This window comes from Nomia melanderi, chromosome 8, assembly GCF_051020985.1.
Source record: "Nomia melanderi isolate GNS246 chromosome 8, iyNomMela1, whole genome shotgun sequence".
Taxonomy (NCBI): Eukaryota; Metazoa; Arthropoda; class Insecta; order Hymenoptera; family Halictidae; genus Nomia; species Nomia melanderi.
In genome coordinates, this window is record NC_135006.1 from 16,629,764 (window position 1) to 16,649,256 (window position 19,493).

Below are 19,493 nucleotides of genomic sequence, written 5' to 3' on the forward strand. Positions count from 1 at the left end.
TAGTATTCCGCTATAATTTATAATAGAATAGCCGTGGTCCACGGCCCACGATCCACGATCCACGGCCAGACGGCCAAACAAGCCGGGAAATATGGCCGGGCCATTAAAAGCTAACGATTAATTAAACACGAAATAAATATTTGGCCAGCGAATTACGGCGATATTAATCTCCGTTTTGTGCGAGCCGATCGTTTTGCGCGTATTATGCGCTCCGGCTGCCGCATTCGCGCCCTCGCAATCGACTCGATTGTCCGCGCAATTCCGCGCGGGGATCTTCCTCCAAAAGAATCGGCCGGTGCTCGCGGACCGCCATTGACGAGTTCGTTCACCGTTCGAACGTAACGCGACGGGCCAAAGACAAACCGTCTCGTCCAGTGCCGCACGTTTCATCCGATTTGCCGTCGTTAATCGAATACATTTAACGCAACGCAACGTTGCGTGCGAGCCGAACGGTATTCCCGATAATATTTATTCGTAAGCGCTAACGGCGGACCGGGGAAACGTTCGCTTTGAGGGATCCACGAAAGAGCCGGCTGAAAGTTTGTTTCGAGAGAGTTTCGGTCCGTAGACGGCGCCGCGCCGTCGGATGACTCGCTCTAAAAGGATTTAGTCGTGCGGGAGTTTCGTTATAACGACGCAAAGTATGATGTATCGCGGCTAATTTCAGCCGCGCGAGCATACTATCGACGCGTTCGGTAACTATACTTTCGGAAAATATGCACGGACTCCCGTGATCCGTTCGATTCACGTGACGGCGTTAAGTGGGAAAGTTTGTTTAGCGAAAGTTTATACAAAAACGAGGAGGCCGGCAGTCGGGTAATTGGCTGTGCCCCGCGCAACGGCGTTCCGTGCGTTCACCTTCTTCTTATTTGTGGTTTCATACACGCGAATACCTTATAACCGCGCGCGCAAAATATCGAGAAACCGGGGAACACGTGACGCGAATCGAGTCGATCAACATGCCACCGAGATACGCCGCGCGGCGCTGCGCCGGCCCTAAAGGTCCAGAGAGTATTTTCGCGACCGCTCCGATCCACCCCGTACAGAGTGTTACCTTTAACCCGACGCGCGACTTTTCGCCTACTTGCAGTCGTCTGACAAATGAAACTTTCGAACAAGAGTCGCAGGGTACGCGGTATACAATAGATATCGGTAAACACGTACATTTGTTTTTACCATGTTGCAGAGGACACCGTATTCGTAAAATCCAAGGTGACCCAGATTTCGCCATGAAAACAAACTATTTTCGAAATTTTGTTTACTGCTATCTCTTGCGTACTCCATGTCCGGCGACTCTGGTTCGAAACTCTTTTTGTCAAATGACTGAACGTGGATGAAAAATCGTATGTCGCGTTCGGTGTAACATGCTGCACGCCGCGAATGCTTTCAGATACAACATGTCCGCCGCGACTGCAACGTTTCTCTCGAACGAGACGCATACTTCCGTTTCGACGGGAATCCGAAACCGGGGCGGAATTGAATCTTCTCCGTGTAGCGGAGAATGAAAAGACGTTCGGGCGCGCGAGTCGTCTTGTGGGGAAAACGGGCCGAACTTGATTAAGTATTCGCATAATTTCGCAGCGCGCCGGTGCCGGAGAAGCGAGCGGACCGTGGAATGCCGCGCATACCGCTCTCCGAAAGATGTCAGACGCAGAGACGCATGCGTCCTGCGGAGTTGCGAGTCATTCCATCATAATTAGTCTCCATCGTTCCTCCAAAGAGATGTTCCGCGATAATTCCATTCGAAAGTAAAGCGATAGCGGATTAATACAGGGCCCCGTAATTAGTCCCTGGGTCCATTAGTCGAGTTTGATAGATTCCCGACGTCTCGGATTCGCTCGGAGACACGGCTGTGTTCTCAGTTTTCGTTTCATTGGTCCGTCGCGCCGTGAATACGTCGTTATCGGACGTCGAGAGTTTCCTGCGCGGATTCGTGTCCACGTCGGTCGCGCTTCCTGCTTTCCTTCTAAGCGAATCTTATTTTTCAACTCGCTGTGTCTCTCTCTCTCTCTCTCTCTCTCGATCTTTCTTTCTCTCTCGCCGGCCGATCCTCCCTCCTTCCGTTCGCCGAGCGCATCGAGATCGCGGAGAGGATCGATTTCCCTCGGAATTCACGGATTGCGACTAACGGACGAATAAAATTTTCACCGGACGCTTATCTTTCGAGACACGTTCGCGCAAAGACGGATTCCCGGCCGATAAATTCGTCTGTTGAAACGGGACGCGTCCTCGCTGTAACGTTACCAGGTTTATCAATCATTTCTCTTCGCGGGGGAGCCTCTCGCGGCGATCGATACGCTCTCGCGGTCGAGTTAACTCGACGAACCGACGCCGGCGAAGCTCCCTCGCCTGGCCTCGCCTCGCCTCGCCTCGCCTCGCCTCGGTTCGTCTCGTCTCGTCTCGCTGCGCCGCGTTGAATAACGAGCAAGATCGCGGGAAGAATGGGCCAATCCGATGGAATCGTTTAAAGTTAATTAATGATACCGGAGCATCGAGGTTGCATCGAGCAATAAAGCGTCTTGCACGAAGGAGGAGCACAATGGAGGCATAATGGAAGGCGATCGACAAAAGGCGAGCCGGGTTTATGATCGTTCCATAAAGCGCCCCCTCGTACGTCCCCTTCCCGTCGTGTGTCCATTTACATTAAGGCTTCTTACAAAGTACTTACACGAATCCAGCCATCGCCTACTCGCCACTTACATCGCGGTTTCCCTGTCAGCCTGTATTCGTTCTCACGAATATTTTTGATTTCCCGACTGCGGCCGGGCGAAAGCGTAGGAGTTTCCTTTTGACGAACTTGCCAAACTGCGGGAACAAAACCAAATTCCAACGGCGCGGGGCGCAACGGGCGCGAAAAGTAGCTTCGCAAAGTACCTACTTACACAAAGCTTCTTTCGACGAGAAATTTCCATCCAGCCTTCCCCTTGGCAGCTTCGCCGGCGGTAACCATCATCGCGACTAATTACTCGTTAGAGGAATCATTAAGTGCAATTACGCGTGTCGCGTTGTATCGGCCAACGGCGTCTACGTTCTCCCGCCCCGTAGTTTCGTGTTTCTCTCCTCGTACGCGAGATCCTTCTTGCCACCAGCTACGGTGCAACGCTGCAACGCTGCAGCCATGCCACGATGCAACGTTGCTTCCGGGGTAAATACAACGTAGGTATCTCCTTGCCTCGTTAATCCAGGTCTTGGACCCGGGGCCGGGTCCGGTCGCGGGTTCTCCTGTTTCCGAAGAGCGACGCCGCGCCGGGCAACAAAGACGTTTCAGCGCAAAGCACGCGATCCTGCTTACCGCGCGATTCCCGTTTCTTCGAGAAGTTGGACAGGTACACGACGTGTTTCAGGAAAATTACTCGCGGTATATAAAAGCGGCGATAGCGGGACGAGAGGAAACGAACGATCGCGTGACCGCGTTCCTCGACGGATCTCCGGGCGACGTTCTTATTCTCTCTAGATCGCCGGGATCGCGGCGCCGAGAAGATTTTCAACTTCGAATCGTGGGTACGCTTATTAACGTTACCGTGGCTTGCTCCGTTATCGAGGTAAGCCGCGACAGGAGGTCAACGATAACCGATCCGCGCGCAGTCAGCTTTCTTTCAATGCGCCGACCGACAAAGTGGGATTAACTGTAGATCGCGTGCAGCTCGACCGGCGAAATAATCGGTTATAATTATTTACGGGATAAGAGTCGTGCCGAAATACAGGATATCGCGTAACGTGGTTGGAAATTAATATGGGTGTATATATACATGCGAACTAACGGACCGAGCATTTTCCGGCGAGTGAAAGATAGATGCTCCAATTAAATTAGACGGCGCGGCGAAAGTCAAAATGAAAGAAAGAAGCGCGGCTGTCGGATCCGAGTGAAAGGAGAGAAGCGACTGGAAAGTTAAGAGAGGAGGGAATCGACGAGAACGCGTTATTGCGCCTTTCATGTGAGAATTACGCTCATCGTTGGTCGAAATTTCAATTTGATCGGAATCGAGCGTGAAACCTTGCTCCATCCGCGGCTCTATCCGATTCGCGTTTCGTTCCCTTTCTTTCGAATCGGCGAAGCCGCCGCCGGCGAGATCGCGCGCGTACGGTCGCCAGTCAGCAATTTCAGGAATTTGTTAATTGATAATCATGAGTCGCGCGTTCACGCGCCGCAATATTTGCGCCAGTTTCCCAGGGAATGCGCACCTGCCGATCGATGGTTATCATCGGCTTGTCGGATCGAAATTTTCCCCGAAGTTCGTACGACCGTTCCAGAATTGAAGCTATTTTAATCGTGCACCCTCGAGTATCAACGTTACCGATGATGAAGCACCTCGGCTGATCAGGTGGTTCCCTTTGAAGGATTATCGAAAATCGATCCGTGCATAGCGAATCAACCTACAAGTCATTATCGGTTGCAATCATGTCGATACTGATCTCAGAACGCGTTACGCACGATAATAATTTGCACGCGTGCCCTCGTGTAGATCGCTGGTCGCGTCCGAATGTAAAGCTCGAGGTAATACGTGCGACGGATTTATTTCAAAGTCGTGCGGTTCAATCGCGGCTTCCGATGTAAGAAAATCAACGACCGAGCACGCCAGCGTCGACGGTCACTCGGAGAAAAAGAGAAAACCTCGTTGGTCGCATGCATAATCCGATTCGATGGGTGCGCAGCGGGAGCGCGGCGATCGGGGACGCAAAACGGAGGAAGGAAGGAAGGAAGGAAACCATGGAAAAAGTGAAAAAAAAAATTGGTACGTTAATGACGAAGAGAATGGCTCGTTTGGGGCGAGAAAAAGGGTATGAGGCGGAGGTTACGCCGAGCGGAAGGAAGGTAAAGTTACCGAGGGGCGTACGCCTTTCGTTATATATGGAACACCGAGAAAAGTGGGTCGTTTGCAGCGCCGCTTATCGTTCGGAGTTAGTGGCTTGGAAACGGCGCAGCTTTTTTTTCGTCAATACTTACCTCCCGCGATCAGGATTTCGTTGCTTCAATTACGTTCGACAAACGGACCGTGTCCCGGCGCGTCGCCACTCGCTCAGCGAAACGCGGACAATCGCCGCGTTTTCTAAAATACATTAACGCTAGCCAGTTCCAGGAACCGAACGTGGAGTTCATCGATATTACGAAAGTTTGTTTGGAAAATAACGAACGACCCGGATCATTAACGCTACAAATATACAATACGTGCTCGTTACATAAAGATTGCAGCTGGAATTACCGCTACGATTTATTACGACTGCCAATTAGCGGACTGAATGTCCGAGATCGGTTATCGGGGATTCCTCGCGGTTACCGTGACTTTCCTCGATTACGAACACGAGATAAAGCCGCGGTATCGTTTCAAGGTCTGGCATTCCTTTGACTTCGTTGATTAACGAAATTCTTCCTCTTGTCCGGTCTACTCGCGAACGTGACTCGGGGAACGCGTAGGATCCTCGAATAATTATCGTCGGTATTTCTATGGTTTGTATCCGAAACGGTCGGTGACACCGATCGCGCAGGACAAATGCGCAAATATTGTCGCGTTTCGTAAATCGCAAAAACAACGGTGCTCGTCAAGCGGGGGATTTATGCATGGTGGTGGTTCCGTCGCAGTGACCAACCGTGCGTCCGCCGGCCCGCCCCGCCGTCCCTTCGTCGTCCCCAGTTACCAACCCTTTCCATCCTGTTTCCGCCGTATCCGGTTCCGGTCCCGCGTAGATGCACATGTGCGCGATCCTGCTCTCGCTCTCGCTCGCTCTCCGGCTCGCTTCAATCGTTTCCTTCTCCCTCCGGGCCCCCCGCGCGGTCCGTTCATTCGACGTTGGACACTCCGCTGGGCTCGGACAACAGAAACAGGAAGCTGGCATTTCGCGTGCTCGCGCCTTCGCGATCGGGCTAGTTATTTTGCAATTTCGTCCGATCGAGAAACTCCCCCTTCTGCTCGGATAAATGCGATTTAATCGCATTTCCCTGCCTTTTAGTTAGCGAAGTTAATCGGCTCGGCAAACGATTGACTCGAACATGAGATTCCGTTTGAAATATTGTTCATCATTTTGCTCCTCGATGGCAAAGTTTGGAAGCTGCTTGTAACGCGAAACACGTAACGGGCAAAGAATGATGGACAGAGTAAATCGTTTTGATACACGAGCCTCGCCGATAGGAAAACCGTTCACGAACCACGGGAACATGAATTACGAATAGCCAGGTTCCCGGCTATCGTTCCCATTGGCTCATTCGATTACATTAAATAATTGAACGCGCTTACCGACAGGATGCCTCTCCGTCGGCGTCGAACACGTTGGCCGTGAAATCGTTATCTCGGCCCTGTTTTTATTCATTTCTTCCTGATACCGTGCGCCGGACGCGACACGGATTCCTCGGGTCGCTTCGCGGACGTCAATATTTGGAATCGTACTTATTTACCGGGTTATGTATTTGAACGGCCCGGCGAGTTGGCAAAATTATTACAACGAGGATTTTCAAGGATCCCGCGGCAGTGGGGTTGTGGGCCTCCGGGCTTCTCTTGAAGAGGGGAGCTTTTCACGAATTTTGCCGCTCGCTTAATTTCACCGAGGTTCCTGCCACGGACCCTTCGCCCTCGTCGAGTAGGTTAGGGACCTCTTTCACCAGAATCCCTCAAGGGTCGGCCGGATAGAGTAGCGGCGCGCTTTATTTATTTTGCCAACATTTTATCCCTCGTAGCGGGAGGAACGGTAATGGGTCCTGGCGAGCTCCGATCTGAAATTGGAGCGAACCGTCCATCCGTCCCTGCCGTTCGGCGATTCGACCCGGCTCGAGCAACACGATTCCTCCCTAAACCTCGCCGTTCCGTCCACTTATCCTCCTTCCGACCAATCGAACGTTCACCGTACTTTCGGGCTCTTTATTTTCCTTACGTTCCGTCGAGTGTATGTATTGCTGTAGAAATCTGGCCGTGAAGAGAGCAGCCGGGCCGTCCGGGACGCGCTCGATCCAATTGTTTGGAAAACATGGGAAATCACGCGGGGATGTCCCGCGGGAGTGGAACACGGTTCATACATCCAGAGCGTCGACGAATTTTCTCGCGAGCGCCCGTTTATTCCATTCAAACGTACCGGTATCGATTCATCGCCATATCTGCGGAAGCAACGATCGAAAGGGTATCTCGTTGGATACTTCCAGATACTTCCAAGCATCTCTCTCCGGCGACGTTCCTCCGGAAACTTGTTCCGCAACATTCGTACGACCCGCTACAAAGTTCAGCGTTACCGCGATTATCATCGGTTTCCGAAAGTTCGACGCTGCGGAACGTATTTGATGGTGCGGGGGAAAAGTTAAAGGGCCAGCGGTTTTATCGGTGTCTTCGGACGATGTCCGGTCGTGACGCGATCGATGGCCAATAGTACCGAGTACACGCGAGCTGTCATCGACCGGGTCACGTTGTAACGCAAGAGAAAACGAAGAGGAAATAAATAGCGACGTCGAGACGCGTCGAGACAGTTAACCACGTTACGTGTAACGGTTAACCCGACGGGGCAGAGGTTTTCGCCGCTGCTCGTGCCCGACAACGGTCGATACTCGCAGTCGTCCGACCCATGGACGGCTGTTTTGGCATCGACGGTCTCCCTCCCGTAGCGAAAAGAACGGAATCGCTGCTGGCCGAACCGAAACGGGGAGGCCAATCGGTTTTTCCTGCCGGATCGGTCGTCGATGCTTCAAACTAATAGCGACCGACGTAGGATACGTGTCCGCGTATCGACAGGCAGCTTGTTATCGGCGTCCCTCGCCGGCGGGAGAAGAGGAAATTGGTATTTACGCGGGAACGGATAGAGCGTGCGCGCGATCTATGAAATGGACAATTTTTTTTTGTAAATTGAGAATAGATCGGCGCACAGCATGGACGCGACGTTCAATCGCAGGCGCGATCACCGTATAATACTCGTAGGCGAATATCCACCGGCTGGATGGCGCAATCCGCCAAGTCGATGATAGCAACGGCGATCGCGCGGATGATGCGTCATTGTTGGGGGGACAACTGCGAACAATCGGTGACGGAAGGGAGCCGGTGACTCGACTCGATTCGATCCGACTCGACTCGCTATCTCGCGTCGCTAGGGTGTTGGCAGTGTCGGAGGCCTCCCAGGTAAGCGGCTGGCTACACCGGTGGCAAGGGTGGATTTAACAAGCGATGTTATCTGCCCGCTTGAATGCCGCGCGCCCCTTGCCCCCCTCGGCCACCCACAGACTCGTCTCGACTCGACTCGACTCGGCCCGATCCTATCTTCCTGCGGGGACACTCGCATCTCCGGATACCTCCATAGGCGACGGACGCGAGACGTCGGCTTTCTCCGGGTTTTCTCTTTGAAAAAAGCGTGTGCGCGGTTTTTCACGAAGACCGAGTCACCGGTGGTCACGGGGAAACGCGGCCGGGAACGATTCGAGATTTTCCGGGAAACCTTCCGACGAGGAGATTGGACGAGCCACGGAACCGTTTAATTCCACGCGGCCGAAAATCGAGCGAACGAAAGGGCACCATCGAGCGGAATCGAGCGATTCGACTGGCCGACGACGACACGTCGGGGATGAACGGCGAAACACGAGCGTCGAATACGTCACGTAGAATCTCGGCGTTTCGAGGAGCGACAACCCGACCCTGATCGAAGAAAGCAATTTCCTCGAGCGATAAAATTTTTGGAAGGAATTTCTCAAACCGACTTGTACGGAGGATGAAATCGGGGTCGTAAAGAGGGATGAAATGGAGTCAAGTATTTCACGGGTCGGCCGTTTGTTTCTGGAACAAAGAAGAGCCTGAAAAGCCCTGGCCAACGTCATTTCGAGACAACGTAGGAAACACCCGGGCTCCCGATGAATAACGACATTACTCGTCCCTGTTACTTTCATCGTATTCTGCTCCGGCCCCCTTTCCACGTGCTCGCCGCTTCTGCTGCCCCCTTGTTCTTTTTCCCCTTTTCAAATATGTGTATACACGGGCGCGTACAGAACGCAAATTTCTCACGCGCGACGCACCGCCCGCCGGGGGAGGGGACGAAGAACGTTAACCAAGCCCATTAATCTCGGTGCCACCCTGAAGTTTCTCGTTTCGGAGTGCATCCACGTGCCCGGACATCCCCCATGCCACGCCAGAGAGCCTCGGGACGGTAATTAAAGCGTGAATAAATAAAGCTGCAGGCGTAAATCCCGCGGCATAAAAAACTCCAGACCGCTGAATGAAGACGACGAAAAAGAGCGAAAAGTTCGGGACGCAGGCCCGCGGTGCTTCGTCCGTCGGAGAAACGATGAACCGGCGCGGATGACGATTCCTCGAGATCTTAATCGCTGATGCCCGCCGCGTTCGCTCGGAAAAGACGGCCGATTTCGCTCCGATTCCCCGTGAATCCCGGCGAGCGACGAGCCTCCGGTGCCTCGTAAGGATAATTGATTCTTCCAGACTCCTTGCTAGATCCAATCACGATCATCGCGCTGCTTAATCGAGCGAAAGGGATCCACGCGCGATTCCCGACTCCACGCTGTTCGCATTCTAAACGAGCCCCCGACCCCATCGCGCCGGGATCGATTTATTTTTCCATCGCCGAACAATACACTCCCTCGCCACTGGCTTACGGACAGCTCCTTTCCGCGTCCGGGGATGCTACGATTCGATGGCTCTCGAATGCGAACGGAAAGACCTCGACGTGTTCCGCGTTGTCCGCGAGTTAGCATTTGGGAGGAACACGGGTGTAATTGATCGATCGGTGAAATTATACTTTATTCGAATAGGCCATTCATCCTGTGCGGACTAGAATGTTTTAAATACTCCAAACTGATTCCCTTACCACTTTCTACTCCGTATATGGGGGTCTGATTTTCTCAACTCGTCGACGAAGGGTAGACGAATACCGTAACAAAGTTACAAGACAAACTATTTGCCTTTGTAACGCTCAAGGTGCGGTCCCTCCAATAATAGCACCTATCTCTCGAGGAAGAACCCGCGCGAGACGTAACGCGGAACGCAGCGTCGCAGTTCGTTTGGTATTGACCGCGAGAGCTAAAACGTCCGAGCGGACGGTGCAGCACGCTCGAGAAATTGCCGTCTGTGTACGTTTTCGCGCAAAGGGAGAGAAGCGACGGCGGGCAAGATATTGGTCGATTCACTTATTCTCATGAATATGTATTCACGTGCCAGTCTCTAGCCTTCCGCTCCACAATCATTATTCTTAATAACCGGCATTACTGGCGGCGTGGCGGTGAGGATTTTTCAACGCTCGGATGCGATATGACGGCGCAAAAGAACGATGATAAAATTACCGGGCCGGATGGGATCGCGCCGAACCTTTTAGTTTTTCCAAGGAGGAACAGCCTAGCCGTGGAAAAGGAAAGAGAAGAAAAGGGACGATCGAGATGGGAATCTCGAAGAAAATTTGAAGACGGCGCGGAACGTACGCGCGTGCAAACGGCTCGCGAGCAGCGTCTCTAGGGTGGCCAGATTCGCTCCCCTCTTGTTCCATTCCCCGTTCCGCGTACGTTTTACTACCGAGGTTTCCGCGGCCATCAGCGTCGCGGCGCAATATTTACGGCCTTGCTTATACCCTACGGCTTACACGCGTTTGCATTATTGACGCGGTAGGTAAGAACCCGTTCCCTCGAGCTCGGCCATCGCCGGTAATGGTTACTCTCTCTCGCTCTCTCGCTCTGCCCTTTCCGTCCGCCTCTCTCTTTCTCGGCGGTTGCCCGGCCCGAACAATTTCGAGAGATGGTAACGTCGTATTTGCACGCGTTTACTCGCGATCGCTTGCACAAGAAAATCAAGAAGAACGTACGCACGTTCCGGCCGCCGGTAACCAGGTTAATTACCCATCGCGTTTCCGCTGCTGTTCCCGGGAATACTAAACCGGCCAGCCGCATTCGGTCCTGCCTTTTTCACGAGCTTTTGTATTCCCCGTATCGCGTTCCTTAATCAAATTCCCTCGCATCGTTTCGTGCCTTTAATTCCGAAGCGGTTGCGTAGCCTTCGTCGCGGAATCCTTATCGCGATTTCGTGAAACCGACGACCATCCCGTTTCTCCAGATGCGAGGCGGTTTCGCACGAAAGAAGGCAGCTTCACGGGTGCGCAGCTGCCGCGCGAGCCTCGCTAATTGGCGTTGGCGTATGGTAATCGCCGAAGCTCTCGCGCGGACGTTTGCAATCGTGATTACAAACGGTATTTAAGTTTCGGCGTCGAAGCTCTCGTTCGAATTGCAAAACACGTTTACGCGTTGCTCCGTGCAACCGCAATTACTCGGGACGACGTACAAGCGAAGACAACCGCCAACGGTCTGTGCCCGTCTCCGGGAACGAGGTTCGCCCGACGAGGAGCGCAACGACGACGGAAGGGGCCGGGAGAGACGAGTCTTTGCGTCTGTTTGCCGCAAGGCTTTTCTTCGACCGGCTCTCCGACGTTCCGCTCGCGCGAGACCGACGAGCGACGCTTCGATTCGAAACGCGTGATCCGGCGCAAAGCCCCGATAAACAAAATAGCTGCACGCGTCGCGACTCGGGAACGCGAGCAACGCGCATTACACGCGAGCGGGATTCGCGGGATTAACGAGCGCGTGACGTCATCCGGCCGGAAAGGATTCACCGCTCGCGAAGTACATATTTTCCAACCTTCGAAACTTCTTCTTGGATTCCGACGGACACTTTCGCCGTCGTCGGTCGTCGATTCGTTTATTTCTTTCCAGAGGGCTTCCGTCGCAGAGCACGCCCGACTTGATCGGCTTTTCCCTCTCGCGGGTCAGCCGGTTTCGTAAAGTGGCCTCGACGCTCCGCGACCCGATAAACTTTCGCCGATGGATCGACGCGACGAGCCGTCCCGCGATCGATGCCCGACACCAGCTGCTGTTTTTATCGGGGCTGAAACTCACGCATCGATGCGCAGCTTGGGCCGATCCTCGGCAACTCGATCGGCAATTAAATGCGCTCTTTCATTGAACCACTTTGCGTAATCGATGGGTCTCGCTCGACCGGTCCACTGGAAACTTCTTTCTCGAGCGAGCCCCCGGATCAAGAGAATTTGTCGCCGAGTCCTAGGACTTTCCATCCGGTCGGAAATCTTGTACCCCCGCGACGGAGCCTAAATCCGTCGTGAAACGGTCAAGCCGATCCGCGTCGTCTCGCGCACGTCGAATCGTTTTCCGCTTCTCCTTCTCGAGGCAGCGACGAGCCGCAGTAACGGGTACACGGAACACAGAAATCGTTGTTATTTTCCGAATTAGACTGGAACTTGTGTAAATTTCCGAGCGTGGACGAAGAGCAGGGTCATGGGAGGCGTTTGAAGTCGTTGAGTCTCTGGGGTAAACCGCTCGCCATCCCACCATGAATTCATTCGTACCCTCATGAAATTCAAAGCAGTCGTTACGCTCCTGGCACGACGACAACGACTCGTCGACGACCAAGAGCACGACGGGGACGCCCCGGAGAGGCGTGCACCGCGCTCGAGCTCCGTTACCCGCATCCCCGAGATCTTCGATGTTTTATTTATAATTTGTTTACGTTATAGCCGGTCTCGCGGTGTCTATGCCGGCGTTTTCGTACGGCTCGCGAGCCCCCGAGCCCGCCAATTTGTCCGTCATTTTTCGTCCCTGAACCGGGAACTCGCGCGACTCGAGCGGCCCGATTTCACCGAGCGCGGCTGACCCCCGAATGAAGATCGAATCAGCGAAGCGGCCCGAAGCCGTTCGATCGGCGCGTTGCGATTCAATTAAATCCCCCCGGCAAATACCGTGGCTGCAGTCACGCCGAACGATTCGGATGCACGGAATTTTACGGCGCACTGATCCGACGGTAATTAATGAACAATAGTGTTTCTGCGTCGCCGAGGCGGCAGCGCGCGCCGCCTTCGCGGGAAGCGGGATCGGATCCCGACGCGAATAATAATTCCATAGTTTCGAGTTAATAGATCGCCGGGGGATTAAGTGTCGCTTACCGTAACGCGAATACCGGTAATTAAATGCTCCCGCTAAATTCGCGACAAATTGGACGAAATCTGCGTCAAGTGTTCGCCGCTTAAGCCACTCCCGATTCTCGATTCGATTAAGCCTCTGATAAACCGCGTTGCGTGCCGAAAACGAGTGCCAACCAGCCAGCCAGCCAGCTAGCTAGCCAGCCAGCCGGTTGGCCAGTCGTGCTGCTCGCTCGAATAGTTTCGCGATGCCACCGCGAAAGGGTCGTGGGACCGACACTTTGAAGTTATTCGTTCGTCGGTTAACGATTACAACGAATCGTACCCTTGACACGCGCTGTTGAACGGTAACGCCGCGGCGTGTTAGAGGCGACGCGAGGCGCGATCGGCGTTACTCTCGTGGAACGCGAGCACCGATTACAATCTTGGGAATCGTTTCGCAAGAAATACCGATGCAACGACACGCTGTCGTCGTACAACCTCGATGACATTGGAGTTACCTTGGCAAACACGGGGCAGGGAACGCGGCGATATTCCGGGAGCGTTAGACCGAATCCGTCTGCCATTTTCAGAGTGAATGTAAAAGCAGGCGGTTCGCCGTAAGGCGAGCAGGAATCAAGGACTACTTTGCTCGTTGCCCTGAATGCATAAACTTTACACGGATTAACGTATTCGCAGTCGACTTCTCCCACATCTGTATGCAACCCGTTTTCTTTCTTTTCATCCGGCAACCTTTTTCGGCGCTGCCGTATTATCGACCGTGTATACGGCGCACATCGCGGCACTCGAGTTCGCCGCGACAAGAACTTTCGTTCGCGCTCCTTCCCTCGAATTGTACTAATTAGTTACCGTTGACGAGGTAATTCTAGGGTTTTCGGCCACTCAAAGGGATAGCTTGGAGCACCGGCTAACGACTGTCAGCCGCCGCAACTCCTTTACGCTCCGCGCAAAGAAATCTCAAACTGAAATCCATAAAACCCGCGTTCCTTGTCCTCGTTCTCGCTCTCCGCGTTCCCGTTTTCTTTCTCTTCCCGGCGCGCGGGAATTTCTCGGCGAGCAATAACACGCGGCTTCTTCTGCGTCGAACGCGGCGGCGAACGTCTCGAATTCTCGATAACGCGCCGGAGCCTCGCGTCGACGCCTCGCGAACGCAGCACCAGAAACACCGGATCGTTAGCGGCCCGACGGGCGAAAAGAGTTTTTATTTTCCGCGAGCGCAGTGGTAATCGCTCGACGCTAATGCATACTCAAAGACACCACGACGTATCTAGCCGCGGAAAAGTTTAGACGGTTGAATAGGTACCGAGGTCAGGCGATGTGTCGTGAAATCGCCTTGCCAGCTTGCAGCGCACAGCCTGGAAGCGAGTAAGCGTGTAAGCGTGTAAGCGTGAGCGCCCGCGTCTCTAAGGAGGTCAAGTGCGCCTCTCCACGCTTTTCTAGCTACCATCGCTCTCGCGGTTCTGGAGTCTGCTTCGTTCCACCGACCTGACCTCTTCTCCACCGTCAGTTTCTTCTTTTCCTTTTCCTCTTCCTCTTCCTCTTCCTCTTCCTCTTCCTCTTCCTCTTCCTGTTCCTCTTCCACCCTCGCCCCCTTTGCTTTCGCCGCCTCTTTTTCTCCTCGTTTCTCTTTTCGCCTTAATAATCCTGCCAGACAATATCTCCCGCGAGAGGGCATTCTTCAATTTCGGATGTATTCAGCGAAATTGTTATTAGTTTTAATTAAACCGCGTTATTGCGCTTTATTGCGCGATCGGCAGGGACCGGCGAAATTAGTTTCCCGAGTAGCGTTATGGTTCGCGACCTTTTTCCAACTCGAATCCGCAACGGCCGTCGTTTGAACCGTCGGCGTCTGCTTCGTCTCCGGGCAAATATGTATTCGCTTTCGAATGCAAGAGTTAGGAGTTCGAGATTCTCAGAGAATCTCCAAGGGAGAGGAGCTTAAAGTCTTCGAGTTTCAGTGTTTGACGAAGGGTACGTCGTCGTCGTCCCCGGTCGTCGCCGAAGCGGCACAAGTTTTGCTTTATATCGACTCCTCCGAACGGGTAAGCACCGTTTACAGAATAACTTAAGATACTCGGACGTAGTCGTAATGATTCCTCTTATAACGTTCGACCTCACTTTCCAACTAACTCCGCGTACGTTATCCAAATTCTCGACGAGCGTCGCCCGCTCGTTTCTTCGTAGGGCCCCGCCGCGAACGCTGGGACGCGAGGATAATCGTGTCGCGTCGTTTACGTTCACGCCGTATCAATTTAGAGCAAAAGAATCGTCAGCCTCTCGAGCAGTGACGCTGGAATCGGTTGTCGGACGAACGGAGGCATGAAGGGTGGATGATCTGTTGCAGGAAATTTTCTAAGAAATAGAATCCGATGTTTCTATATGCAAAGCAAGAATAATTTATTCATAAATATCAACGCTTCGATCCACGAAGCTTAACACAACTTAATGTAAATATCACGATATGGCACGTTATTCTTTTTTCGTTCCCATCATGGATGAGCGATGTCTTCTCCCCGTCGTTGATTACAGTCCGTAGTCTTGCTTGATAAAGTCGGCAGCCCTTTCTCCAATCATGTTTATCGCTGCCACCGGGTTACCGGATACCACCTGTTGGACAAACACAGCAGTGACAGCGAAACGTGTTCCGTTTCATAGACATTTCGCGAACGCGACGCGACGCGACCGGCGTCATCTTACCCTCGGCATGATGGAAGCATCGGCCACTCTCAGTCCCTTCATTCCGTGCACTTTCAATCGTGGGCTGACCACCGCCAACGGATCACTGGCGGGCCCCATTTTGCATGAACCGCTCTGGTGGTTTTCCGGTCTCGTGTTGTAAGTGATGGCGCACAGCCAGTACTGGTCGGTTTCGAATCCGAACTTCTCGCATTCCGGGACGGTTTCGTTGAGTCTTTGCAGATCGAGCTCCTTCATCACGGTCGTGTTAGCGAGTTTCAGAATGTGTTGAACACCGTTAAGCACGACCAGCCTGTCGTGTTCGGTGCCCAAGTCGTTGCTCCAGATAATCGGATGGCTGTGCGGGTCCTTGTCGCGAAGCGTCAAGCGTCCTGCGAACAACGATTTCGCGTTGTATTCATCTTCCGAAGAATAGCACCGAGTCGAAAATGCTTTTTATACGATTCGTGAGGTTAAATCATGTTCACGGCGAAAGCTCACCGCTGCTGGTTGGTTGTATGTTCACGGAGGTGAATCTGACAGGCATCCTAGAACCGCCGGTCGGCAGATCCGCGATCTTCAATTTGCTCTGGCATACAGCCTGGAAGCCTGCAAAGAATATTTGAATGTCCGGATCGTCCGGAGTCGTCATGTTGGACGTCAAGATCCCCGTCACTTGAGCCATGCCCGTGCCCGACATCGGTCCGGTTTGATTGTACAGATACTGTTCCGCGCTGTCCAAGTTCAGCTCGTTGAACAGGTGCTCGCCCAGGGTGAAGTCCAAACCGAACGACTGATGGTTGTGAAGATTCTCGCCGACGCCCGGCAGGTCGTGGACGACAGGGATTTTGACGGACTTCAGGTGTTCCTTGGGCCCGATTCCCGACAGGAGCAACAGCTGCGGCGAGTTCACGGCACCTCCCGACACGATTATCTCGCGTTTCGCTTTGATATAGTATTTGCGTCCGTGCTGCTCGTAATCACAACACACATGTAAGGAGGACGGTTCCGAGACACGACGGATCGAGATACTTACCGCTTCTACGTCAACACCGACTGCCCTCTTGCCAACCGTTCTAATCTTTGTAACCAATGCGTTAGTCATCACTGAAAGGTTCTTGCGATGCCTGAACGGCGTCACGAACGCCTTGGTGCTGCTCAATCTCACGCCGTCTCTGCTGATGGTCTGAGCTACCGTGAAGCCGGTGATTTTATCGCCAGTCATGTCTTCGGTAGTGCCGAATCCAGTTTCTTCCGCAGCCTTCATGACAGCGCTCGCGAATTCCGGTTGCCAGGGGAACCTGTTCACCGACGCAGAATGTTCCGTTGAGATGCATTCGAGAAGACAGAGCAGTTAAGACGCTCCGATTTAACGAACCTTTCGACAGTCATCAATCCGCCTGTACCGTGGTACTTCGCGCTGACTCTACCGATTTCCCTGTTGTCCTCCGACTTCTTGTAGTACGGCAGAACCTGAAATGCGTCACGCGTGAAGAAAGTCCTCCAGTTTTCAGTGATTATGTCAAGTACAGTGGATAACGTACATCATCCCAGGACCATCCATCGCAGCCTTGGTCCACCCATCTCTTGAAGTCTTTCGCGTGTCCACGGTGGTAGGCCATACCGTGGTGAACGGTGTTCCCGCCAAGATTCTTACCACGCGGCCAATAACAGCTGCCCTTTGTATTCAGACAGGCGTACGACTCGTTCGTGGTCTGGTACTGCCAATCTAGCGGACCACCTGCGCGCAAACAGACGGAAGATTATCGTTTATGCTTCCTGGACGCGTGGTTGTCGCGTCGGACGGATTCCTCACCGAGATAGAGTTGGAGATGGCTGGGTACTTCAGATCCCGCCGGCTCGTCCGGTCCCGCCTCGATCAGGAGAACAGACCATTTCTCTACTTCGCTCAATCTCGAGGCAACTACAGGACCAGCAGCTCCGGCTGCGCAACGATAGAATCCATGAAACCGATTCGAAACGAGGAAGATGCTACCGATCAGCTAAATTAAAGACTCACCGCCGACGATAATGAAGTCGTAGACTGGAGCTGGCCGTGCTATCGGCTCGATGCGACCGCAAGAATCTCCGATCTTCGGGTTAGCGATGAGCAGAGCGTTCAGCGTCGTCAGAAACAAGGAGACATTACCAGCTGCGCAAACGTCCGTCAGCTGAGGTCCACCCACGAAGGGATGACTGCACTGCGGCGCAGGAAGCGAAGCGTCGAGAATGGAGCTCTGAAACAGCGGATAAGATTACACGTGTGCGTCGGTTTCCCCGAGTCAGGTGAATAGCAACGCGGGACGAACGACCGCGAAAGAAGTTGACAAGTGAAATGGACATGCCATACCGTCATACTGCTCGAGAATTGTCAACACTGCACGACACCTCGACTGACTGCTTACTCGTGGTTAACGCTGCGTTTTTATACTCGCAAATTCTCGCACGAGGACAAGCCCGGAGACGATAAGCGTATAATTTCCAGTACGTACAAATTGTCTTTCGCTATCTAGTGTTTCGCGGTATTGACAAATTACACGTTCCAGATACGTGCGTACGGTAACGAACTCGCGCTAAAGGGGAGGAAATTTGACACGTTGACGGAATGGAGGATGACAAGAAGTATTCCTTTCCAACAGTTTGATTTACATTTGCGCGTGACACCGATGATTAGCGCTTTGCTTCTTTTCCCTTGCGCTACACTCGTCGTTGAACAGCTAAACTAAATTTGTCGACTCGGTGTTGGGAACGCGCTCGCTATCGAATAATCTGGGTCCACGCTGCGGGATGGCGACGCTCTTCCGCGAATCATAGTAGCGCGATAATTCGGCAAAAATTCATTTTGCAACGGGAGTTATCGGACTCGGGAATTTCAAAGATTATGGGACTTTGTGTGTAAGTAGAGTAAGTCAAACCTAATACATAACAATCTTTTTCGTGGTGAATTTCACTTTGAAGCGATTATATCACCACTTGACGAAATTTGAACTTTTCCTTCCCGTGGATCATTTTGAGAACGGTAAGAGATAGCGAGAAAGGTTGCATCAGAAACACCCCTACCATCAACCCTTAAAATTGTTTTTTTCAACTATGTAAATTCATTTTCTTTATAAATACTATATTGTTGATTGTTGTAAGAAAATTCGGAAGAAGGAGTGCATAGAGTAGGTAATTCTGAGCTTTATCTTATATTGTTATGGGGCAGACTCCGCAAAGCGCAAAAGCCGAATTTTCTTTCAAATAATCATAACTCTGAAATGTTAATGAGATAATTTATGCCGGGTAAGAATCCAATATGAATCGCGCATCTGCCGCTGCAATCTTTTAGGCAGAAATAATTTAAATTTACATAATCAGTTCTTGTCATTGCTATTATTGAACCAGATCGATGGATTCTCAATGTATTACCAACGTCACTGGTAATGTCAATAATTGTGACGTCAGTCTTACACGAATGTCGTTCAGCAATCGCAAATGTCATTATTAATTGACAGTTATTAACGCGTTTTAAGTAAATGTAATATATTTTTGACGTCATTATATACGAAGTTGTATGTAATAACAGTATAAAGTAAATATTCACTACGTCGTATACCATTAAAGTCGCATAAAAGAAGGCTTATCAACTTATTATCTCTTGATTATCTCATTACAAGTATGCAAATTGACAACTATCATTTACATAAATTTTGTCGTTATCTGTTGTCGTTGTCAGGATAATTAATAAGAAAGAAAAATTCGCATTTTTTTGCGAAGCGGCTTCACCTCTGCGAAGCGAAATTCGACTTAAAAGAAATTGCTATGGATTTGGCTTGACTTACTATAATTACACACAAAGTTTCAGAATTTCTTGAACGTCCGGAGTCGATAACTTCCTTTGTTAGATGTCAGTTGTTCATCGATTATGAGGAACGTGTTGCGAATAAATAAGATAG

The 19,493-nt window shown here is 52.0% G+C and overlaps 2 protein-coding genes across 2 annotated transcripts in view; one reads left to right on the top strand and one right to left on the bottom strand.

The window, feature by feature from the left end:
• Positions 1-19,493, top strand: part of LOC116433075 (kin of IRRE-like protein 1) — a 319,687-nt gene that overhangs the window by 40,087 nt on the left and 260,107 nt on the right. The gene's annotated exons all lie outside the window — the stretch shown is intronic.
• Positions 15,255-18,070, bottom strand: LOC116433065 (glucose dehydrogenase [FAD, quinone]). Its single transcript, XM_031990759.2, has 9 exons — positions 17,909-18,070; positions 17,579-17,795; positions 17,375-17,503; positions 17,103-17,299; positions 16,937-17,031; positions 16,595-16,859; positions 16,060-16,528; positions 15,580-15,950; positions 15,255-15,489 (listed from the first exon to the last, which is right to left on the bottom strand). Exons 1-9 carry the CDS (start codon positions 17,912-17,914, stop codon positions 15,406-15,408), a joined length of 1,833 nt encoding a protein of 610 aa, XP_031846619.1. The 5' UTR covers positions 17,915-18,070; the 3' UTR covers positions 15,255-15,405.